At 31.2% G+C, this 26,746-nt stretch overlaps 2 protein-coding genes across 6 annotated transcripts in view; both read left to right on the top strand.

Moving 5' to 3' along the window:
* Positions 1 to 24,109, top strand: part of LOC126756273 (glycogenin-1) — a 37,053-nt gene extending 12,944 nt beyond the window's left edge. Inside the window, exons 2-7 of one of the 5 annotated variants that reach the window (XM_050469218.1) lie at positions 4,909 to 5,219; positions 5,301 to 5,590; positions 5,666 to 5,846; positions 11,883 to 12,761; positions 16,745 to 16,958; positions 22,701 to 24,109. In XM_050469218.1, the coding sequence (XP_050325175.1) occupies positions 4,909 to 5,219; positions 5,301 to 5,590; positions 5,666 to 5,846; positions 11,883 to 12,761; positions 16,745 to 16,958; positions 22,701 to 23,887 (3,062 nt within the window). In that variant the 3' untranslated portion in view covers positions 23,888 to 24,109. Of the gene's footprint in view, positions 1 to 4,908; positions 5,220 to 5,300; positions 5,591 to 5,665; positions 5,847 to 6,131; positions 6,180 to 11,882; positions 12,762 to 16,744; positions 16,959 to 18,340; positions 18,910 to 22,640 lie in introns of those variants that run through there. The other 4 variants (XM_050469217.1, XM_050469220.1, XM_050469222.1 and 1 more) reach the window with 4 other exon arrangements.
* LOC126756278 (uncharacterized) overlaps positions 1 to 26,432 on the top strand; it is a 39,369-nt gene extending 12,937 nt beyond the window's left edge. The window contains exons 2-3 of the mRNA XM_050469227.1: positions 24,448 to 25,671; positions 25,735 to 26,432. Of these exons, the coding sequence (XP_050325184.1) occupies positions 24,448 to 25,671; positions 25,735 to 25,802 (1,292 nt within the window). The 3' untranslated portion in view covers positions 25,803 to 26,432. The remainder of the gene's footprint in view (positions 1 to 24,447; positions 25,672 to 25,734) is intronic.
* The last annotated feature ends 314 nt before the right edge of the window (positions 26,433 to 26,746 follow it).

Here is a 26,746-nt window from a genome sequence, read left to right as displayed (position 1 = left end):
GCACACACACAACTGCCTGCCGAAGCAGTAGCGCTGAGTCAAGCTAAGCAAGATTATTTGCATTTGATTGATTGATTGATTGATTGGTGCATTCGCTGATTTGTTGCGCACACCCACACACCCACATACATCACTCCACCCATGCATATGTACATGTAGTGGCAGCGATTGACGCTCGCGGATTGCGACTTGAATGCATTTTGTAAGCATACAAAGGTAGATCGATGTCTTATTTCTCAATTACATTAATTTTTTTTAAATAACTTTCCAATTATTATTATTTTTTTAACTAGTTTAATAACTTAACTTTCCCCATTAATATTTAATATCTTTGCTGTTGCCTTTTATGTATTTAACACTAAATAATTTTGTTTAAAATTAATTTTATAGTCTCATTTAACTTATAACTGTTTGTGAAAATTAATTAACGAACTTAATTGACTTAATTATCATACATAGAGACACTAATCACCGCTCAATCAATTACTTATGTATGTATGTATTGATGTTGTTGGAGTTGCCGTATGCAGCCATATAATTAATTTTTATTATTATTATTAAACTATTCTGTAAATATCAAAATTCAAAGTAAATAAATTTTCACATATTATATTAATGATAATTTATTAAATGTTTGTTTTAATTTGGCTAATCGTAGAGTGTAGTTTTATTTTATAAATATTTATATATTTTTTAAGAATCTTCGAAAGATACTCATTATAGTAACTTGTTAGCACTGAGGACAATACCCAGCCGTTTTGATTTTCAAAATTAATTTTTAAAAAGTATTTTTCCTTATATTCAAAATTTAAATAATTCAATATTTTAAACAAAAATTTATAACTTTTTTAAGTTTTTTATTAATTTTTTTTTATAATTTTTTTAATTTTTTTTTAATTTTTGATAATTAAAAGTATATATTTTCCACTTTCAAGTTGGATGATATTGTTCCTTCCTAGGCGTATTGAAATAATCGGGAGTTGTGAAGTAAAAAAAAATATATCATAATAGAAAATAATCTTTGCTCTACTAAGAGTATACATTTCTTTATATTTTTTTTTTTTTGTAATTTTCGTTAATTAAAATTATATATTCCAAAATTAATTTTTAAAATATTTTATATATTTTTTTACATATTTTTGTCAAATTTGTGATAAGTAAAATTATATATTTTTCACTTTCAAATTGCATGATATTGTTTTCTTATAGGCATATTGAAGCAATCGACAGTTGCGGAGAAAAAAAAGAAAAATGTCATGATAGAAAATATTTTTGTTTTCCTGAGAGTACCTTTGAAGAATACAAAACGTCCATTATATAATTTCTAGCAGGGCACACAGGTGTAATATATTCTTTAAATATTATATTAAGCTTGTCATATTAAATTTTTATTTGGAAGTATAATATAGAAATTTAAGAAAATATCTCTTACACTTTAGAAATCAGCACACTATAGTGTTGTAACTAACGATTACAGCATTATTTGGGAAATAGTTGAGAATAATATGATTTTCGTGAATTTTTTTTAATAAAGCAAAAACTAGTTTCGAGGTACATAAATTATAAACTGAATATGTCTTTCAAATAATTTACGTTTTTATTGGTCATAGATTCCTGAAGCTTAACTCTAATACCTTAAGGCTTACTTTAAAAGTATGGCATTGATTTTTTATATCAAAAAGATATTTTTGCTGTTAAATAATAGTTTTTCTTTAAGAAATTTATTTTGTAATTATATAATTATATTATTTTTACTTTATAAAAACGGAAATTTAATTTGAATACACTATAGAATGATATAATTTGAATATTTTTAAAGTTTACCTTAAATTTGTAGTAAATTTTGTACAAAATTTTCAACGGAAAAAATACAGATATTGAAAAAACTCCACTACAAAAATTTATTATAATTACTGAAATCGAATATTAATGAAATATGTATTTAATTTCTTGAGTTTCTGACAGAAATATTTTGATTTGAAAAGTTTAGACGAGAAATAATATAAACAGAGGTTATGACAGTTTCGCTACGCTACTATTTTTAGCGAGCGGTTGACAGCCAAAATTTGGCTCGTGGCGTCATTGATAGAAAAAATAAGGGAGGGGGGTGTTACATTACAACGTTATTATAAAAGTTTGGTAATTTTCTTCTCAATATTTGGTTCACTATCATATTTGAAGTCTTTGCTATTCGAACCAATTTGTTTTGATATAAATATTACTGAAAATTAGGTTAGGAAACCTCTAATTTTGTTTACTTTCTTATAACAAAAAAATGTAATTTCAGAATTTATTTCTGGCAATTTAATTTAAAATATCATCCACAAAGTTTACAAAATGCTAAATATATATGCAGATGCACATTATTTGTGTGACAATAAAGCAAAATAAGCAAAAATCTTATGCAACTAAATGACACTAATTAATGTGCTGAAATATAATTATATTTCTTTGCTGTCAGCTGCTTAGCGAACAAAGAAAATTTAAATATAATTAAGAATGCAAAAGAATTTTATATTAAATTATATAAAATGTAGCAAAAAATGTTATTAAATTTTTGAGTATAAATAAATTTTAGTACTTAATTCCCTTGAAAATCAAATTAAATGCTAATTTTTCAGTAGTATTTTTAAATGTTTGAATTGAAGACTTTAAGTTTTATTATTATGTTACTATTTTATTAAAAATAAATTCGCATTTTCGTGAAATTTTAAACATTACATTTAAAAAAAATTAAAATAGAATTCTGATTTTTGTGAAAGTTTTTCTTTATGTTTCAATAAAATAATAATTTTATTTCTACACACAAAACTTTTTTTTTTGTGAGTTGCAATTTAGTACAATGTTATATTTATTTCTTCACACTTTATTAGATTAAAAAGAAATTCCAAATTTTTTTCTAAGTAAATATTTTGATTGCTTCTTATTTACAATTAATTATTTAGAGTTTGCAAAATATTTTAAAATATTTGCTGCTCCATTTTGTAATTATTACTGTAATTACTATTTTTTAATTTATTTAAATGTACAAAAATTTGGTTGCTATTTTGAGCTATTTGGAATTGCAATAATATGAGTCTAAACATATATTTTTGTTTAAATTCTCAAAACTTTATTTTTGAAAAATATTTGTTTTCCGACAATATTCAAAATAATACGTATACAACTCCACAAAAAATATGAAAACAAATTAATTTTTTTTATTATTTGAAGAAAAAAATTTTATATTGAATAAAAACCATAAAAAAATATTGCGAAAAATAAATTAAAAAAAAAAAAAAAATTTGGCAAATAAAATAATGGTTGCCATACAAGTATAATGAGTCTAAACATTTATTTATTTTTTTTTGTTTAAATAAAAATTTTTCTTTGAAAAATATTTTGTAGTCAAATCTTTAAAATTTAATGGCACCATACAAGTATAATGAGTCTAAACATTTATTTTTTTGTTTAAATTCTTAAAATTTTCTTTACTTTTTTCTTTTGAAACAGAGCTTAAATTGAATATTGTTTTATAAAACAAATTTAAAATTCAAATGATTTTATTTTTGAAATCTCAAAATTAATTTTTTTTTTGAAAAATATTTTTTTGCTATAATAAATTTTTAAATATATGTTTATATTAACTACACAAAAAACAAACGTGGATGTGATTTAATATTTGTTGTACACCTTCTTAAAAAAATTTAAAAATTCAAACAATTTGTTTTTGGATTTGGTACATATTCTTATGCAATATACATTAAATTATTAAATAAGCAAAGAAAAATGAGCATAATTGAATATTTTTTTGTTAACCTTCTTAAAAGAAAAATTGGAATATTCAAAATTTGTTTTTTCTGAAAACTAATTTTTGATACATATTTTTCTGCAATATACTAAAAACAAGCGTGATTGAAAAATTCAAAACATTTTTTTGTTTATGCCCTTTGCACTATATATTATATTATTAAATAAAAAACCGAGCATAAATTTATTACTTATTTGTTGAATTTCTGAATTTCTTGAAATGAAATTTCAAAATAACTCTTTTTTGGAAATTAAAATTATTTTTCTTTGAAAAATATTTTGTGGTCCATATATTTCTATAATATAAGCTATCATAAATTGTTTTTGTGAAAGCAATATTTAAATAATTTTTTTATATATTTTTATGTCTGCAATATATAATATCATATAATATTTTATGGAAGAAATTAAAATGTAACATTTTGTTAAGATAACAGAGAAATATTTATATTTTATATTTTAGTCGATACCGTTATTAAAAATACTGTGCCGCTTTGCTTCAAAATATAACAAAAAAAAAATTAAAAATAAAATTTTTCAAAACATTTGACAAAACACTAGAAATGCATTTAATGCCAATATACGAGCAACTAATGGCGTTACGCCCACATGCTGAGCATATTTCACACAATAACATTAAAAAAAATTAAAATGCTAACAAAAAAGAAGAATTGTATTTTGAAATTAAAAATAAATCTAATAAATTGCGCTTGAAGCACGCAGCTGTCGCTTATGCTGCGTCCAACTGCTGCCGCCGCCGCCAACGCCACGCTGACCGCTACCACTACTACCACACTAGCAGCCACATACCAAAGCCCAACGCCCAACGCCGTCGCCAACCGCCAGCGGAAATGAACCGTCAAAAGAAAAAAATAATAGTTTTTGTATATATTTTCATATTATGCGCTCATAATTTCTTTTATGAGCCAAGAAATGGCTAGAAATTAAAACTCACTGAAGCTTGAAAGAACTATGAACATTTTGTTGGTATTTTATTTAAAGAATTTTTATTAATTTAATTTTCTTATATTTTTCTGCCTAAAAACATAACTTTATAATGCGAATTTAGTCTAATATTTTTATTGTTGTTTTTTCTTTCAACTTTTCTGTTCGCTTTAGAATTTGCGTGGGTGACGCTAACAACGAATGACACGTACTCGCTGGGCGCTTTGGTGTTGGCGCACTCGCTACGCCGCACCGGCACCGCCCATCAGCTGGCCGTCTTGGTGACGCCTGCCGTGTCGGCGGCCATGCGCCAGCGCCTACAAGGTGTCTACAATGTCGTGCAGGAGGTGAATGTTTTGGACTCACAGGATGCCGCCAATTTGGCACTGCTCGCACGCCCCGAACTCGGTGTCACATTCACAAAACTGCACTGCTGGCGCCTCGTGCAATTCGAGAAGTGCGTCTTCCTCGATGCCGACACACTGGTGCGTATGAGCGCGCGATCACGCAGACGTCGTGTGATTTTCTATTAATTTCGTCTTCTTTCCTTTGTCTCCCTGCATTAGGTGCTGCAAAATAGCGATGAGCTGTTCGAGCGCGAGGAACTGTCGGCCGCACCCGATGTCAGCTGGCCCGATTGCTTCAACTCCGGTGTGTTCGTCTATCGTCCCAGCTTGGAGACGTTCGCCAAAATCACACAGTTCGCCATAGAGCATGGCAGCTTCGATGGCGGCGATCAGGGTTTGCTCAACTTGTACTTCGGCGATTGGGCGCAAAGCGACATTAAGAAGCATTTGCCATTTATCTACAATGTGGCCGCATTCGCTTCGTACTGCTACTTGCCCGCATTCAAACAGTGGGTGGCGTGTTCTTTTGCTAACGATTTTTTCAAGCATTTTTGATATTCACACATTTCGTTTTCGCTTTGTAGGTTCAGAGATAAGATTAAGATTTTGCATTTCGCGGGTAAATTGAAGCCATGGCTCATACAGTTCAATTCCGAGAACCGCACAGCACTGACGCCCACAGAGTATGCGCACGCCGCCGACTTGATACAGCTCTGGTGGAACATCTTCTGCGACAATGTGCACCAGCAGTTGACCGATGATATGGTGAGTGTTTTTCAAACAAAAAAAATGAGAAAAAATACGTATTTTACAATTTTTATACATTATTTCCTCTTTATTATTTAATTTTGAAATTATTTTTAGTTATTTTTAACATTTTTTGAATTTATTTTTGCTAAACGCAAGCATAATTTCAATTGTTCTTGCTAGTTATCTACCGTTTTATTACACTAATTACTTAATAATATTAATTTCTTGAATTTTCGTGTTCGAATTTGTTCGATGAAACTAAATTGTTGCAAAATGCCTTTTTCCAAATTCCTTTACAAGTCTGCGCAAGGATTTAGTAGTGAATGTGAAGCTGTGGTGGTAAGATATGTAAGTCGAAGCGCTCTCTTAAACTACAACAATTATAACCTGCCCACATACATGCCTATTTAGTAAACTGTAGCAATTTCACAGTTCCGCTATGTTAACTGAATGTTGTACAGCATCAATATACATATATACATATACTTGCATACATATATATATGTATAATCACCTTTAAATACTCTAGAAAGCAAAGGTAGCGGGTATGCATTTTTTTGTTGTAAATAATTGATTTCGAAGTCACCACTCATAAGCGTGTGTAAATATTTATATTTAGTGCGATGATAGATGTCATTTAATACATATACATATATAAGAAATATGAAAGGTTTGATTTCTAAAAATGTTTGATTTAAAAAACAAAAATCAGAAAATACATATTCAATTTAAAATTAAAAGTTTCGTTAATTTCCACTCTGGTTTTCCTTAAAAAATATTTTTTTTTGCTTTTTCTTTCTTTCAAATTCTGTCCTAACCTTACAATTTGTTCAGGAAATGTACATTAAATGTGGCGTTGGTTAATAACAGGGTTTAGGTTACTTTATTTGTGACGAGTTTTATAAAAATTTTGATTTTTTCTTACAGTTTTTTTCAAAGCAAGTTATGTTGAAATAAGGTACTGATATGAATTATTTATGGTAAAGCTCAACACTGACTGGGAGACTTTCCATCGAAGAACGAAAACGGATTCCTCCATATGTTTATACTATGGAGCATCAAAACATATATAAAGCTTTCAAAAAATACAATAGTATAACTCGATTTTTTTTCAAAATCCAGATCGATTTTTCGAACATTGACAACTTATTATTTCGAAAATTAATTTTTTTTTGCTCTGAACTGAGGAACATAGGTAACACACAGTTTTTAAATGATATAATTTCATAAAGGTTCCTAATTGCTTCACTTCCAATATTCGATAAATGAAAAAATCGAGTTTCGAAAAATGGAAATTTCGAACTTTCTTTTCCAAATTTCAGTTAAACTAAATAAGATTTTAAAACATAGTAATAATATAAATACAAAAAAAAAAATGTCCGCTTATTTTACACAAATTTTTCAAAAATTAAATATTTGAATATCGAAAAATGTAAATTTCGAACTTTTTTTTCTTTCTTTTATGTATTTAACTAAGAATGGTTTTAAATTGTAATAATAACATAAGACAAAAAAAGGTTTCCGATTGCCCTAAAACATTTTTTTGAGAAATGAAAAAATCGAATATCGAAAATTGCAAATTTCGAACTTTCTTTTCAAAATTCAGGTATCAAACTAAATATGGTTTTAAATTATAATAATAATATAAATCGAAAAAAATGGTTGTATGGTAGCATAAGCAGTATAGTAGGTTTCGAATTATTCGAACTTTATCTTAAATATTAAACAGTTGGCATGAAAAATAAAATCATTTGGGGAATTTGTGTAAATAGAAATTTTAAGTAGACAATGAAAAAAATCAAAAAAAAATCTATTCCAAATTTTCGAACATTGAAAAAATCGAAATTCGAAAAATCTAATAATTTTAATTAGAAAACTGAAAGTATTTAAAATATGCAAACCTTATAAGTGCAAAAAAGTTTTTGACCACACTATACATATGTATATAAATTTCGAGTAATGCAAATATCGAATTTCGAAAATACGAACTTCACGCACGTTTTTTTAATTGAGTTAAATAGATTTTAAATGGCATAAATACAAAAGAAAAGGAATAGAAAATTCTGTAGCAAATTTCGAAAACTCGAATTCATCAAAATCATTTAAGAAGTTTAAGCAAATAGAAATTTTAAACAGTAAACATTGAAGAAATTAAAAAAAAATCTATTTCGAATTTTCGAACAATTAGAATTTTTTAAATTCGAAAATGTGAAAAATTCGAATTAAGATGTAAAAAGGAAATGCAAAATGTAAAAAAAATTTAAAATTTACAAATCGTGTTATCACAATATTTAGGTACAAAACAGGATTAAATATTTCGAACAAGCTTAAAGCTTTCAAAATCTTAATTAAAGCTAGATAGATACTTTTTTTCCCAAAAATTACACAGTTTTCAAACAATTAAAAAAATTCTAAAATGCTAGGCTGATATTTCTGTAAAGACACTTTCAATTAAACCATTTTACAAAACAGGTAGGTGAGAAACATTGAAAGAACTAAAGGCTACCTCAAAAATTGAGTTTGAAAAGTCTATCGACGGTTAAAAGAAGCGCTGTCATATTTTGAAGGCGACAACATTAAGTAGACGAATGTATAATTGTTTTTTGTTTCAGTAGACAAAAATTCCCTTCACTTTCCAACACAACGCGTATGCAACTAATTAAGCTTAGCAAATAAATAGACGATAATCAACGCAAACATTTCAAAAACGCATTGCGTTTAAATAGCTTTCAACACTTAACGCATCGGCAAATATTTGTGTTTTCGTTGTAAGCGTGTCGTTCTAAAAATACACACATTTGCACACTTACACACACATGCACACACAATGAGGTCAAAAGCTTTGTGTACTTCGGCAATTAAAATATTTGTTTATTTACAGTTTTTGCTTATTTCGAAGTTTTTTCTTTCATCTGCAAACTATCAAACCATCTAGCGGCTGTCAATATTATTTGGCAAATATTGTGAACTCATTTCTTATGTCTTCAAGCCGTATTTATTAGCACAACCCCCACTAGTTTGGCTATTTTTGGCAACCACTGTACAAACTGCCGCTGTTTGATAGATTAATGGATAAATAGTGCGAACTTTTGAAGTGTTTTGATTAAATATTTGATTTCGAAATTTCAATAATAATTTTTTGCCACAAGCATGTCACTAGTTGGGTAAATAAGCCAAAATAGTGCTAAAATAGCTAAAATATGTAATGAAGAAACATTTTTGTATAATTTTTTTGAAATTCTTTTTTCCTTTTTTAATCCATTCTGCTTTAAATTGTTGCAGCTGAGACCCTCAACAAGAAAAATACATATTTCGCATTCAATTCGCTTATGAATATATAAACATATAAAACATATATGGACATATATATACAAACATATACATATACATATAACTAATTTTGCGCATCTGCAGTTGACTTTTCGTTGCCAACAGCCCGAAATGAAGTCATGGCCGCCACACCCAAATCACTTTCCACGCATAATTGGCGCAATCGCCTCAGTTTCATTTCAAAATTTTCGATGAAATCTGCACAAATTTTCTCACATACATATGTATGTGCGTGCGTTTATGCTAAATTCATTGTTGTTCTGAAGTGTGATTAGCGCAGCAGCAAATTGGCATTTGGCCAACGAGAGCGGCATAAACAAATTGTTCATAGTTTATTTATACAATGACAGAGAAAATAGATTAAGGATTTTTACTGTGTATAAATTTATTGCGTTTTGAAAAGAGATTTTAAATAAAATTTTGTTATTCTAAATATAATATTCAATTAAGCAAACTTGGATTATAAATAAAAAAATGTTTCGTTCATGAAAATTTTCAATTTAAGATAATACTCAATAAAACTAAATAGTTCTTCAGTGTAAAGAATATTGAATGCACTTATTTTTTAACCGGGATTCAATGCTCTCCCTTATTATTTCATCCAGCATTCATATTCTAGTCCCTTTTGAAGTAAACTTTTTTAATTTTTATACCTCGAAAAAAACGTTTTGGAACTTTTCTTGGTAAAAAGAATCTGATATTCTAATATTTTTGTCGTTTAAAAATAGTTTGAATATTTTTCATGCAAAATACGTCTTTTAGACCCCAAACATACTACAACATTCATTGAAGCTCAAGCCTTTATTTAAAATAATGCATTCCTGAAACTTCCCACATAAAAAAATTTACCGGGTGAGTGGTTCTATTATAATATTTTTTTTTTCTGCGAATTAAATATGGTTCAACATTGGTTATTACTTTTATCTTTTTATCATTACCTAACTTCACGAGAACTATTGGAATGACATAGCCTCTATTAACCTCTATTGAGATTAGATGAAGCTTCATGGAACCTATTAATTAAATTAAGCGCTGATAATATCAATAATACAAAATTTAATGAAAATATAATTTCAGAAGTAATTGTTGAAAAATTTACTTTTTCTGTAAAAAAAATCCCATGTGTATATTGTGCTTTGGTCTCTTGTTTCAGTTTCAGGCATATTTTCATATTTTCACGCCTCCTTGTGGGAGCTATATAAAACATTAATCTGTTAATTGTTAAGGAAATTCAATTACTTTTTATTTAATATCAAGTACAATCGATACAATTACATTCTGAATAACATCATTCAAATGGCCTCCACGACTTCTTTCGTAGTAACTAATTCGATGAACCCGATTTTCGAGTATTATCCATATATATGTACATATCTCCATTTACAACGGTGTTACCAGCTTCTTTTCGATAAAAGTACAGACCAATGATTCCACTAGACTAAAAGCCATAACAAGTTTAAGTAAATTTAAGTAAATATATTGGCTCTTTCATGGATAATCATTTGGATTAAATTGGGTCTGATCGGAGACGATGATTTTCTTAAAAAAATCGTTATTTTCATGTTGTTCTAAGGCAAAATCAGCTAGTTTGCGTTGTTTATGGGGGCGCAATGGCTTCAGTTCTTGAGTGAGAATAATTTTCAAAGTATTCAAGCGCAAATTCTTTCACAAAATCCGCCAGGTTGTGATTTGAGATTTTGTCTCATTTCTTGAGAACGTCTTGGAATCGACAAATTGCGGTAACAACAGTTGCCTAAATGGCAGCATTAGTTTCATTACTTCGAATAGTTCTTTGTCTTATTGTCACTTGAATATTATGTAAAGAAAATATGCGATCGGAATTTTCAACAATTCGACGAATAGCGAGCACAAGGTGACGATTATTACGACCATAAAATGGCTGAAGCGCACGAAAAGTTGAGAACGATTAATTTGATAATAGAATTGGTTAAATTTAAACTTTGTTCTTGCATATATTTTTCCATGATGAAATTGTAAACATTGTTGAATACAAATTCAAATTCTAGATCAAAAGTTATTAAAAATTACCGAAACGACACTTAGAAATCATATCATCCCTATTGGAAAACCCGATACCTGAAAAACATATGACTTTTTTCGAAGACTGACCTTTGACAGACAGGTCAACATTACACAGAGTACTATTATCTTTTGTAAAATGTTAAAGCCAGATGATAACTCCACCTGAAACAAAAAAATACTATTTCACATCAAAGACCTTATACAAGTAAAACAGCTTCGAATTCAGTTTTTATTTACTCCTTAGCGCCAGTTCTTCAAATCGAAATAATTTATAGAAAACTTTAAGCATTTGAAGCATTTCTGCATGCTGTTACTAGTTCTAATAGCTATATATAACTACCGTTATGCATATATGATTTCTTATTTTACACCTATTATTACTAACAACTGCTAAAAGTTATATATTTTTATATTTCTCTAATACTTAACATGCCAAATGAAATAATAAAACCCAACTAAATTTTACAAAAAACCAAAATTCAAAAACAAAAATCATAATTTGTATTCGAAACGCATTTATGCCTTAACTCATATGAATGTGCTATCTCCAAATTATGCTAAAAACATACCAAAAACACTATTGGCCTGCTTTGTGATTGAAACGAAACGAAAACCGCTACAAAACCCGACAACAAATCGCTAAATTGTACGAAACGAACAAATGTGCTTGGCACGCAGTGTGGCGCCATTGTTCATTATTACTATCACTATCGACCCGAACCACCAGCACAACAACAACACGATCATTACTATCATCATTACGAACATGAGCAACACCATCATCATCAACAGCAGCAACACGAACATTCACCGTCGCCGAATTATTACGAGTTCGAAGAAATTAAAGAATTCCGTGATCCTTGGGAAGATTACTATGAGAATTTAGCCAGAGAGCGTAGCAATAGCATTAAAGCGAGTGAACAGCACCACGAACAACATTATGAAACCGAACAACACCACGAACAACACCACGAACAGCAACAGCACGAACAACATTATGAGCAAGAAGAACAACATCACGAACAGCATCAGCACGAAGAACATCACCAACACGAATGGCAACAGCCAGCCGCAGAGCCAACACACGAGTGGCAAAACAGAGAGCAAGAACAATCAAGACAAGCGCATAGTGAGGCTAATTATGAGCGAGAACAAGCTGCCGCTGTTGAAACCGCACAATCACAGCAGCAACAACAAGAGTACCATGAACAAAAAGACAAGCCAATAGAACAATATCAGGCACCTGCATCCCATGAAACCCATGGAACGCATGTTAGTCCTGTTAGCCATGAATCCCATGAGCAAAGTACAAAACCTTCAACAAGCAAAAGTGTTGAAGACACTGCCACTGAGCAACGAGTTTATGAAGCCGAAATTCATAAAGAGAGCACTGCCCAAAAACAACGAGACTCCTCATCTGTAACGCAAAAATCACAAAGTACAGATGGGACAAAGAAAAAAACCGTTAGCACTAGGTCTAGTACAGATAAGCAAGCATTCCGTAGTGAAGATGTGAATGAAAGTGAAAACAAAAACAAAACTAATGAAAAGAATGAGGTAAAGTGACATGCCACGATCATATGACACACTCATGACATAATCAAGTGCTAAATAGTTGAAATCCATTTATCTAGTATTATTTATAAAGCACTCCATACGAATTCGGGTATAGAAATGTATATTATTACGGGCCTAGTTGGTGTGGCATAGAGGCATATTTAGTAAAAAAAAATTATATAAAGTGAAATTGTCTGTAAATATTTGGGAGTTGCCAGATTTGTTGAAACTATCAGCTTTATATCATATATACTAGTTGTATTTGATGGTATTGCTAGCGCATGTCATTATTTTTGGCGTAGGCGGGCTTTTGTTATACTATTCGAGGTGCATATGCCATGTTTTCAATAAAATTTTTGTGGTCTAACGTTAAAACTTTGTTGGAAATTATAAAATTCACTGCCTTTTCAGCCACTGCTCATTACTTCATTAAATTTTCATTTGTAAACTTTAATACTTTTTCAATAAATTTGACAATTGACACGTCGTGTCAAAAATCATGTCATGCTATCGCTAGTTTTGTCAGCCATCTTGTGTCAAAGTAAAATTATATTAGCCATTCCATCGTTTCAAGTAAAGTATTTTCATGTCATTATGATCGTGTAAGTCATTACATTTATCATTTCTAATTTCATTAGTTTGCTTAGTTAGGCATGTAAAACGCTGTCATTTGTATTGTCAACAGTCATGTCATGAGTTTTACTAGTTGTCATGTCATGAGTTAAACTAGTTGTCATGTCATAAGTCTCATTGATAGTTTTGCTAAAAGTCACATTATGAGTCATGCCATCAAATCATGGTTCTAGTGTTGTATTAAGTCCCATGTGTCATCTGTCATATGTCATGAGTCACGTCAATTGTTTCGTCACTAGTAATAGCCCTATAATATTTAATTTTGAAATGTAGAATTGTCAAGTCAGCTGTCATTATAATATTTAATATGAATTGTAGAATTGTCAAGTCAATTGTCATTATACTACATAACTCATATATCGTCATATTTATATCTATTCATACCGTCTTTCGTCACAATTTTGCTGTCAGTTCGTGTGCTTGTCATTTTACTCATTCATTTGTTTATGTTTTCTAATAAAATATTCATTCATTCACCATCAACGCACACGAATTGCTTACTGCGATATCTTAATCATCTATAGTTTAGTGCCATACGAGTATATTTCAGGAATACATTAACAACAAAAAAAATTGGCAAAAATTAAAATTAATAGGGAAAAGACCTATATTTGGTGTAAGGAAAAGGACCTCAAATATTCTTTTTTAAGTAATTTACTACACCATATTTAAAGGTTCGGTTCCCGGCCATTCCCATTTTATTGATTTTTATAACTATATTGGGGTTCTCAGAGATAAATTAGCTGTTAAGAGTGAGCAAATACTCTCTTTCTTATCAGAAATAAAATGTGAAAATAATGGCTAAATAGTGTTTAAGTTCTGACCTCTGTGAACAACAAATTTTATTTTCAATGACATTTTTGTTTTATCTAACAAATTTTCTTTTGACTTGGGTCCAAGCATTTCTAGGTATCTCTTTTTCAAGATTCTTTCTTATCTCGTCAGTAATTTTTGGTTAATTTCTGGTTAACTTGTGATTAACTTTGGAAAGGCCTATCTTAAAATTGGAGTTTATTATATAATATTAGTTTATTTATAACAGAAAAGGCTTATTGATCTTAAAATATATATATGCATACAATGCTCCGTGAAATAAAACTTTAGTCTTCATTATTGAGAGATGATCTCAAAGTTTCAGTTATTTTTAATTTATAGCAGAAAAATGTACATTTAGTAAAGGGTTCTTTGAAAATGTGTTGTTTAAGCTTTAAGCTTTCACGGTACTTCTGTCTTAAATATTTTGATATGGTTACTTCTCGACATAGTTCTTCAAGTATATATTGAAGTTATACTTCTAAAAATAAGTTAGGGTCAATGGCTGACTATCTTTTGGTCTACACTCATAATTTGCAGCAATAAGAACGACCGCCTCATTACTTTTTTTCATACACTGCAAAATATCATAAGCATAATTTCATAAAAAAAATCGAAATAATCTTTTGTAAAACAGAAATCATCTCATTGGAAAACGGAGTACAGTTGCGTGTAAACACATCGCCATTTTTCTGTAAAAAATATTCATATAAAAAATATTCATATATCTCAAATATCACTAAAACTAGCCATATGAACTTGCACTACTTGACACGAACTGAAATTATTCTCAAAATAATCGCGCACTTTGGTAACCCTAGTAATCTTCCCGAAGGTGAATGAACGAATATTTTGGCGTTTGGTTGCTGCTTCATACTAACAAATGTAAAGTCTGGTTTAACAAAATTTCTATATTGAACATTTTTTATATATATACACATATTATGTAAATACATATGTCACTTATATATATAATATTTTAAGTCCAAAATTAAATGTTTTCTGTTATATAATAACAACTAATACAGCTTAAGTATCTGCTTTGGTATGCACAATGTTTTATGTTTTTACACATACACACACAAATTATTATTATCAAATATGGGTTTGGTTGAAAAATATTTGCTGACAAGGAAAATAACAAAATTTTTCAAAAAATATAATATAAAAAAAAAGATTTAAAAAAATATTTTAAAAAAATTTTCGAAACAAAATTTTTGTACAATTATTATAAAAAAGGCCAAATAACATATTTTTCAAAAAATATAGTAATTAAAAAAAAAAAATTCAGAAAAGTTTTTCAAAAAAAATTTTAAAATTGTTGTAAAAAAATTACAAAATTTGGAAAGCAAATTTAAAGTTGGGTAATTAAATGTTAAATTAAATGTGTATAGTTTCGCATATAATTTTAGTTTTAAGCTTTAAAGCTTTAAGTTGAATTTTAAAGGTATGCTTATTTTATAATCATGGGTGTACTCACTTAATTGAAAACAATTTTAAAGTTAATATTTTGAGTCAAATTCGGCTTTTTTTCTACTTCAAAATAATTTTTTTTAAAGGGTTTTTAAGATGTTTAAAGAAAAAGAAAAAAATTAAAAAAAAGTAAAAAAAATAAAAAAATTAGAAAAAAATTATTTAAAAAAAAATAAAAAAAAATTTTTGAAAAAAAAGATATTTACAATCCATTGAAATAAAATTTTATTAATACTATTTTTTTAATACAAGGGCTTTTACAAAAATAAAAAAAATTAAAAAAAGTTTAGAAAAAAAAATTTAAAAAAAATATTATACAATCCAATGAAATAAAATTTAATTATCATTATTTTTTTAATATGAATAAAAAAAGTAAATAAAAAAAACTTAAAAAAAAATACAAAAAAAAATTACAAATATTTTTTAATCTAATTTAATAAACTTGAATTATTACTAAAAGTAAAGTCATTATTAAGTATTGAGACTTTATAAAGTTAAATTACGTAAGTCATTTGAGTGCCAAAATCTTTAAACAATAAAAAGTTCTCTCTAACTTCATTAAAATAATGGTCGTCTTCGATTAACCGTTCTTTAATTTTTTTAAGTCCGATCTATTTTCAAATACTTTTTTATATAAAAGCAACAACGAAGTTACTCAGTTGATATATTTCTCACAGAATTGGTATACCCTTTATAGCTTCCTACTTTTGCTGATTTACTCCAATTGCTTGTTCGATTCACCACTCGCTTAGACCTTGGTGTCTTAAGTTGTTAGAGATTTTTTCATAGTTTCTTGAACTATTTGTGAATTCGTAAAAAATGTATTAAAATCTGTAAATATTTTTAATAAGTTCTATCACTACAAGTTTAGACTTTAAAAAGAAATTATCAGACATTCCAATCCGCAAATATTTTTGACCAATTTAAACACCAAAAATCTGTATATAAACACATTTCATGTAATTTCTATGTGGCTTACCATAAAAATTAATATTTTCAATGAAAACTTTCTAACTAAAAACATTTTTTCTTTACTCTCTTCCACCCCACACCCACCTACATAGGCTGGTTTGGCTGGCGCTTTGTCCCAGCTGCGTCTCGGCGAGCAACGCACACCCGAACAGGAGGCCTACGAACAGCTGATGCGTCGTCAATGCTGGGAGGCCGGACAAATCGATTACACGGGCCGAGATGCTTTCGATAATATTTGGAAGAAAATCACGCAAACCTTGGAATCGAAGCCCGGCGCCACGCCGCCACAGGAGGAGGATAAGTCTGGTACTTCATAAAAAAAAAAAATGTTTTAATAAAAAGAAAACAAAAACTTCTTAACAAATATGAAGTGAAACATTTTCAAGCACATGAAAGAAAAGGGACGTCCTTCACAGTTATACCTACATAAATACTAAAAAAAAATATATACATATATAAATAATGAAAAAATAATACAAAATTGCACAAAAAAAGTAGAAAATACTACAACAAACATTTTACATTTACAATAAAGCGAAAAATGTTTGCTACAAACAAAGCACAATGAACAAACTTTTTATATTACGCACACGAAAATACACACATACACAGGCACATATGCATATACACAAGTAGCCACAGTATGCGACAATAAAATAGGCACAAGTTGAAGGCACATTATTTGACTGACATTGGTCGACAATTTTTTTCTTCGAAATTTTTCTCGATTTTGAGTTAAAATTTTTTGCTCGATTTTGAGTCAAATTTTTTGCTCGATTTTGAGTCGAAATTTTAGAATCGTGCCAAATGCCAAAAATTTCTCACTTTTATTTTCGAAAACCGCAAATCACTTTTAGAAAATACTCATACTTGCCATATCACAGCACCCACTCACATCATTGCAATTGTTAATTATCTACACTAATTTAATTAATTTTCGTTCAAACAATTCATTATTTAAGTAAGTCAGTTGCGCATTTCTTCTTCAATTTGTTTCGAACATTTAGTTTTTGTAGTCATTTCGATAATATTTGTAAATTGTTGTTCACAAAAATCATATTTTAAATTAAAAATCGAAAAAATTTTGAATATTTTGTAAGGCTCATTTTGTATTTAATAAACTTTTGCAAATTTCGTTCAATTTGTTTGTTTCGCATTCGTTGGATTTCGTGTGTGTTTAAGGCGTAAATATATTCCTCCCTTACTGACTTAAATATTAATAATGATAACCTGCATATCTTCAACTTACCTCTTGTGTATTTTCAAATGGTAAATTATTGAAAACTTTTCGAAAAACAATAAATTAAAAAAATCATAAAAAAAGAAAAAAATAAATCAAAACCAAAAATAAATAAAAAGTAAAAAAAAAAAATTGAAAGCAGACAATTTTGCATTATTTCGAAGATGCAAAACACCGTTATATCAATAATAATATTTCATTAATAACAAATGTTATATATTTTTCGAATGAAACTTATTTGTACTACACAATAAAAAACAAAAATTATTGAACCTATTTGTATTTTTATTTCAATTTCCGTTCAATATTTTTAATGTTTTCCTTACAGCACTTTATATGTATGTATGGTATTTTATATATGTCTGTATGTATGTATGAATTAATGTTTGTATATTTATTAATTAATTTATTTATGTATTATTACTAATGAGTGAATTTTTATTTGCAGCCCATTCCGGTATTTTGTGGTTAATATCTGTATGATCTGGGTACAAAGAAAATTTTGTTGATAACCCTGTCTTCCTTTCGTATACTACATATAGTACTTCGTGCAACTCTGTGTTTTTTATTGACGAATTATTTGTGATTTGTTTGGAGCTATCAAAAGTTTTTCTATAAAATATTAAGGGGTTTCATATAATCTCATAAAGTTATAATGATCCGAAAACATAGAGTTGATATCAAAACTCATTTTTGTGTGTAACAACAAAAATTTGATTTTACAAGTTCCCAAATTGCATGGGATAAGTGTATGTATAACTGCAAAGTATATGCTTGATTCCATCAAAGCATTGTCCAATTTGTGTATTTCAAACCTACAAAAACCTAATGACAATGAAAAAATTAAGAGATTCTTATAATACCATACTAACTTGGTCATGGTCTCCAAGCGAAAATTTGTTTTTCAAGTTTCAAAATGATGAAAAAGTTGTGTACTTGAAATGAAAACTTACAAAAAATATGAAAATAATTAATCCAACTACTAATAAAGTTCTCGACATGAGTATTTCAATGCCAGCTACCAATTTTTTTAGTCTTACTACTGTAGGAAAAAATAGTAAGACTTTGTTCATAATTTTAAAATTCTTAATTTACTCATCTAATAATAAAGTAATCCCATTTCGCATCAATACACGGAAGAGCCTTCAATGTGCGTAGCGATTCACATTTAATGTCTTCAATTAACTCAATTCTTCAATTAACACAAAACGGTTTCCCCGGAGCGATTGTTGGAGTTTGCTGAATACCCAGAAGTCGCACGGAGCTAGATCAGGCGAATACGATGGTTGCGGCACAATATTGTTTGGAAAGTGGGCGAAAAACTCACGAAGAATCAATGCAATATGCGACGGTTACCGTGGTGCAAAAACCAAGAGCTGTCCTCCCATAGTTCCGCCCTTTTTTGAAGAATATCTTCACGCAAACGACGCATAACACTCAAATAGTTGTACTTGTTGACAGTTTGGCCGGTCGGAAGGTATTCAGAGTACACTACACCTCTATAATCGAAGAAAACTGTCAGCATAACCTTGATTTTTGAATTGCTTTGACGTCGTTCTTTCGGTTTCGGCTCATCTTTGACGCGATATTTGGCCGATTGATGATCTGTTTCCGAGTGGTGAGCAAAGATCCTAGACTCATCGTCAGTAATTATACGTTTCTTGACATCCTGGTAGTCGGAAAGCATTGTTTCACGTGATGCTGTTTTTCGAAAAAATTTAGTGATTTTGGAACCAATCGAGCTTTCATTTTTCTTAAGCACAAATGATTTTTCCAATATAGTTTTCACTGATCCTTCCGATATTCCAACGATGCCAGTAAGATCTCTGTCTGTTAATCGTTGATTTTCAAGCACCGTTTCATTCATTTTGTTGACGTCTTGATCATCAGTTGATGTTGATGGTCGTCCTCAACGCGTGCGCGATCCTCTTTGATTAATTTGTAGCTATAAAAACCATTTGTTCGCTACAAAGAATTATCTCCAAAGGCCCTTACCAATATTCTGAACGTTTCGGCAACAGAAATTCGATTTCGCACACAAAATTTAATGGAATTTCTTTGTTGAATAATATCACTTATCGTAAAAGTTGCCGAATGCACTTTATGAACTTCAGAAGACAAGCGTTATACTAAACACTAATGTTTAATTAAAAACTAAATAGTACACAGAAAAATTATAAAATCATCTGAACTGGATATTTTTGTATATAAAATGTTGAAAATATTTAATTAAAAACTAAATAGTAAACAGAAAAAGTATAAAATCGTCTGAACTGGGGCTGTAGGTCTCTGAGTCTTCTTCTCTAAGCTTGCATAATTTTTCTTGAAACAGAGAAGCTTTAATTGTCAGGTGTTTTAGATAAAAAAAAATTGTAATTAAATTACACTGCATTTACTGTTTTTCTATTAAAAAGCACACTGATAAAATATTTTTTATGAACAATAATAAGAATCGATAATTATCGACAACAGAAATTTTTGTAGTTTACTATAATGTTATGTTTATTTATAAAAATATTTCGAAAAATAAAATGAAAAACAGAACCTGATTTCGAAATCTGTTACGTTTCGAGTTCAAATTTTCGAACATCTTGGTGTACATAATGATTCACGAACTCCATAACACTTTCCCTAGAACAGGTGGTTTATACGTTTATGAACAACCTCAAACTTACTACAAGTTAGAATTCGTAATGCTTTCGGGTTTTGCCATATAAATAACTTTTAAATTCATTATTTGTAACTCATCGAAATGAGTGATCTAATTACTTTTCATTTAGACTAGTCCAAATTGAACTATTTATAGCTACATAGTATAATGAACTTAATGAGTGTGTTTTTCTAACAAAGCCATACTAGATTATAGATGGATTAATATATTCAAAAATATCTAAACGTGTTTGTACGGCTATAGCGGTATTGAAAATAAAGCCATAATTAAAATCAAAATTAAAAGGGCAAAATATTTCATTATTCTTCGTACATCCATGATGGCCGCTCATAAGCAGTAATCCGTCGAACGAAAAAGGTACTCATATAATCGCTTTCATAAATTTATACCAATGAGAGTAGTATTTAAAAAAAATCGGTACTCAAAAATTCTAGAATATAATTATCATAAACATCAACTTATTGGAAATTTCAACAAAAATTGATTTCGTAAAGCATCATATTCTCATTACAGATAAACAAACTTGACCATAACTTCGTAGAAATTCGCTTTTCTTTTATTTAAATACAAAATTAGAACCCTTTTAAAAACATTTTTGTTTCAAAAATTTAGCAAAACAGTATTGGAAACTAATGTTGATGTTTCTGAAGTTGTCACGGCAAAGTTAGTTGTTCCAAATAGTCCGATAACTCCACTGTCTTGTGGAATTTTCAAATATGTATATTTTTGAAGATCTGTTTTTACCTTCCCTTACAATATTTTCGAAAGTTGCTTAGTCTCATTTAGCGCTGGATCGAAGTAACCGTTTCTTATAGATTTCACAAGCTGAATACTAATGTTGATGTTTCGGATATTTTCACGTCAAAATTAGTTGGTTCAAATAGTCCAATACCTCCACTGTTTTATGACATTTTCAACCAATTTAGTTTTCGAAAACTAACTTTCAGATTTCTTGGCAATATTTACGAAAGTTTCTTTGTCTCATCTAACGCTCGATCGAAGCAAACGTTTCTTATAGATTCTACAAGCCGTCTGAAAATATTTTTTCTTAGATTTTTTTCGTAATAAACATCTTTAAATAAAACATTTTTTTCGGTTGAATAAGATCCTTTTATATCGAGGTGGTTTTTTGAGTTCAGCAGCAAAGAAAATTTGCTGGGCAACCGATATGCTATGAAGCGAAATTCCTTCCCGCGAAGTTCACCGTCAATTGTCGGTCTTCCAAAAAAGTTCAACTTTTCAGTAGAAGCGAGCTCTTTACCAACGCGTTAGTTTTACAAGTGTGGAGGCAAAAAAAGATTGCTGGGGAGTATAGTGCAATAATGCAAAATAAATAAACTAATATTCTGCCGTTTCCAAAAAGCTCTACCTACCTTTTGGGAAATTTTTTACGACCAGGTTGAGTTCTTTAAGTTTTCCTGCATCTCTGGTGTGTTATTAGTGGATCATATTAGGGTTGTAGTGGATATATTTTACGGCATTATTATGGAATACTGCCGCATACATCTTTAATAATTTGAAGAAGTAATTTTGAACAACTAAAATAGGAGAGTGACCCTGTGAAACCTTTCACAATAAGAGTTAGCAGATCTCCTGTTGTCTTAATTGGTGTTTTTTGTTGACAATCGTTCCATTATCTGTTATATATGTATATGTATATTGGCTATAAACCTGTATAATCTACATTTTTTCTTGTTTTCTGTTTCATTGGCTCAAGTGGTTCCCTTTATGTTGCCCGATTGGTTACAGTGTTATCTTTATAATACTAACTTTTAATTTACAATTCTTAGTTCATCAAAAATGTGTTCATAAATTGGTTCTTACTTTGAGTTGTAGTTGAAAATTTTTGAAAATCTTCATTTTCGAAATCAGAAAAACTCGTTCTTCTTTGTTTCATCATCAATGATCATACCAATGCCATTCAGCAATCACTCCATCAATCATCGGTTCATCGGTAAAACGATCATCATTCGTCAAAAGAAATGCAACCAGAAACAGAAAATATCTTTTGCAGCACTGAAAAAAATGCACTTCTCTGTTTTAATACCGTTAGTTGTCATTTATTTCTTATTTGCAGCAGAACACCATTACATAGAAAATCCAATGCCTCCTAACAACTTTATCCCTTTACACATAGGTGGCATTGCGCCAGCGGAGGCTGCTGAAACGGAACGCTTAGAACGCATTAACCGCATGTTGCAAGAGAGCGCTGAGAAACTGGAAGAGCTAAAGGTGGAGGACGTGTTCACACGTCCGCTGCTGGCGGCGCCGACTAACACCGCTGCGACGCGCAGCCGATCGCCAGCGCGACAACAAAATACCAACACTAACAATAACAATACTAATCTTAAAATAAGCAATAATAATAACAACAACAACGATACTAATACACAACGAAGTCTGAAACGAACGGCCTCACCGAGACCGGCACAACAACAACACCTACAACAACAAAGACAAGTACAGACACAACAGCAGCTGCTACAGTTGCAAGAGCAACAGCAACAACAACAAGCCATACAACGACAACTACAACAACAACAAGAGTTGCAAAGACAATTGCTGCAACAGCAGCAACAAGAGTTGAAAAGACAATTACAACAAGAAGAACATGAACGGGCGATACAAAGACAATTACAACAACAAGAACACGAACGGGCGATACAAAGGCAATTACAACAACAAGAACAGGAACGTGCGATACAAAGGCAATTGCAACAACAGCACCAAATAACAGTACAAAGACAAGTACAACAACAACAGCAGGTGACAGTACAAAAACAAGCACAACAGGTGACAGTGCAAAGACAAGTACAACAACAACAAGTGACGGTACAAAGTCAAGGACAACAACAACAGGTGACGGTACAGAGACAATTACAACAACAACAAGTAACCGTACAAAGACAAGCACAACAACAAGAGGTAACTGCACAAAGACACCTCCAACAACAACAGGTAACCATACAAAGGCACGCACAACAACAACAGGCTACAGCACTGAGAGAAGCGCCACAACCGGTGCCACTAAGTAGCAAAATACCACCACCATTGCTATCACCACCTATACAACAACAACCATTATTGCAGACGCAACAACTACTGCTACCACAACAACAACAAACGCTAGAACAACAACCACGTAAACAGACGCCATTGCAACCACAACAACAACAACCGACCACACAACAACCACAACGTCCGCCAAGGCAGAATCAGCATCATCAACAACAACAACAACTACCGCAGACATCACAACAAGCGCAGGCACAAGGCGCTGCCGCCAAGCAGCTTGCCAACAAATCCAACCGTAAATCCAAATAACAGTTACTGAAATTGGTGGCCCGCTACGGTTGCCTGTTGCCCACGTGCATCCTTGAGGAGCTCGCGGGCGCACGGCTACCGAACCCAGTACACGTATGAGTACAAAAGAAGACAGTTGAATCCACGAATTCGAAGTTGTTGTTGTAGTTGTAGTTGTTTTTCACAAAAGACCCAGGACATTGTACATACTTTCTTATATACACACACAAACACATACAAAAATGTACACAAATTTTTATAAAGTAGAGAGCTTACTCTCAAAGTGATAACTCGTTTCAGGAGAGAGGGAAAGCTGCGCGCTGGCGTAGCGGTTAAGTGCTTTATTGAACGAAAATCAAGTTGAAGTTGTTAAAATTAGTTGCTTAAGATGCTTGAAACACTAAAAAAATATTAACCAAAACCAACAAACTAACACAAGAGCAAGCGATCCACCGAATATTACTTATTCACACACACACCTCTTTTCTTTATAAACAACAAAAAACAAAAAAAAAACAATAAACGCACCACTCCACAAAACCGACGGCAACCCTACACCAACTCCGCACACACACATGCAGAACTCTTGACATCCGCTGACATCGAAGACGGTAAGGTCGAGGTTGACCCTGTCACCAAGGCTCGCACTGAATACAAAGTTATCGATGGCGGTTATGAGGTACGCACCATCACCCCCCAGCCGAATGGCACCTTGAAAACCTCCGTGCGCACTTTCTGGGATCCCAAGCCCGTCAGCGAAGAGGATGCAAAGCGTGAGGCGCAAAATAAGCTGGAGATCCGTAAGCGCTTCGGCAAGGAGGTACGCATCGACAAAAATACAACTATGCTGACACGCGAAATCGAAGGTGGTTACGAAGAAGTCTACACCACCATCAATGATGATGGCTCACGCAGCATGCGCACTAAGACTTTCTTCGATTCAGTGCCAGCTGAGTTGCCCGACGACTACAAGGTGCCTGCCGTCGACAAGAATAAGAAGAAGGCGGCTTTGGTGAAGAAATCTTCGGTGGACTCGACCGATTCAACTGAATCGCGTCGTATTGTACAACGTACCGACCAACAACAGGGTAACTTCAAGCAACACACCACTGTGGAGGAGTCACGTCGTTTCTCGCAGAGCACTGAGATCACCGAAAACAATCGTACTGTACGCAAGAACTCCGTACAAGAACAAAATATCAAACAAATTACCTCTTCGACTGGCAGTGCTGCTGATACTAAGGACAAGAAGAAGACCAAGAAGACCAAGTCTAACATACCACCACCACCACCAGATTTCATTGAGAATGATACCACCACTGTCAGCTCAAAGCGTGTGCCACATGGCGTTGAGTATACCTACTCTACTAAATTGGAATCGGGCAAAACTATCACCACTTCGAAGACGGTGTACGAAGAAGAAGAGGCCGAATTGACTGAAGAAGAGATACGCGCTTATAAGAAGACCTTAAAAGATGCTGAGAAGCACAAGAATGTTACCTCCACAAAGAAACTGCGATCCGAATCGGGTACCAAGAAGATTGTACCATCTGAGAATCCCGGTGATGTAACTACCGTTGAGACTATCAAGATTGAAGGTGGCACCGAATATCATTACACCACTGTCACCGCTGAGGGTATCGTCAAGAAGGCCGTCAAGACTGTTTACGATCCAGTGGCCAGCAATGGTGGCGAAGAGAGCGAGGAAGAGATCGTGGAGGAGTACGAAGAGGAGATCATTGAGCCCGGTGAGAAGAACGTGCGCACCATTGAGACCGTGAAGCAATTGCCAAAGAAGTTCGAAGGTTTGTAAAACATTTTTTTCTAGTGAGTCTCAACTGGTAAAATCTATCTATCTTTGTCCACAGAGGAGGTCACCGTTACCCATGAGAAGACCGAGAAAAAGGTAAAGAAGTCCATGATGATCAGCCACTAAACTGCTAAACGCTGTAGAGCTTCGCTGCAAGAGCGGATGAATGTGTGGAGCGCAAATTTGCTACATTATCAGTTTTAATAATACAGGGTGCCTAAACCATTTTTTTATAAAAAGCAACAGCAACTCATTTTCAAATTACATAAAACACACATACAAACACACGCTCGCATATCGACACCATACTCATGCACTTGTTTGCAACGGCACAATAATACAATTGCAATGCAAAAAAAAAAAAAAAATAAAAAAAATAATAATTTTAAATGATGTTGAAAGGAAGTCAAAATCAGTTACATTTAAAATTAAGCAATTTTTCTAAAACAATTTTTGGTTTGATTCAAAATTATACGTTTCTCGCCTCACTTTTCCATTTCACATTTCAGAGTCCGGTTGTATCAATTGTTGCCGGTTTTATACCAATTTTCGTAAGCCTTGTTCTAAATTATTTCACTAGTTATCTCGTTCCTTAATCGAATTTGCTGAAAATGCACAAAATCGTATATTTTGTACTGAATTAATAAAATATTATTGTAATTTTACTTTTACTTTTGTGAAACGCAGATAAATTCATTTGTATTAATAAAGAGTTATTGAATTTGAAGAAAAAGATAAAGAAATGTATAGAAAATATCTTTTTTGACTTTGATATACAGGGTGAGTAGCATTAAGTGAGTGTATTGCATAGATAAAGTGGCACTCAGAGGCATGATGGCAGTTTACAGATGTCAACGCATAATGGAAGTGAGAGCGCAATCCATACTCTCGGTTATTTCAAAGAGATAAATATTTATTACTTAAGTTTCGGCGACTTTTATAAGTTTTAGTCATAGGGTAGAATAAGATAAATAGATGTGGATTGCATTGCGACCTTAAGTCTATTGTGCCTCATAGTTTAAGTAAATAATATACATTAGATTATTACCCTTCATCAACAGATAACGTGG

This window comes from Bactrocera neohumeralis, chromosome 4 (assembly GCF_024586455.1).
Source record: "Bactrocera neohumeralis isolate Rockhampton chromosome 4, APGP_CSIRO_Bneo_wtdbg2-racon-allhic-juicebox.fasta_v2, whole genome shotgun sequence".
Taxonomy (NCBI): Eukaryota; Metazoa; Arthropoda; class Insecta; order Diptera; family Tephritidae; genus Bactrocera; species Bactrocera neohumeralis.
Note: the sequence above shows the minus strand (reverse complement) of the source record. Positions and strands in the feature narration are given on the sequence as shown.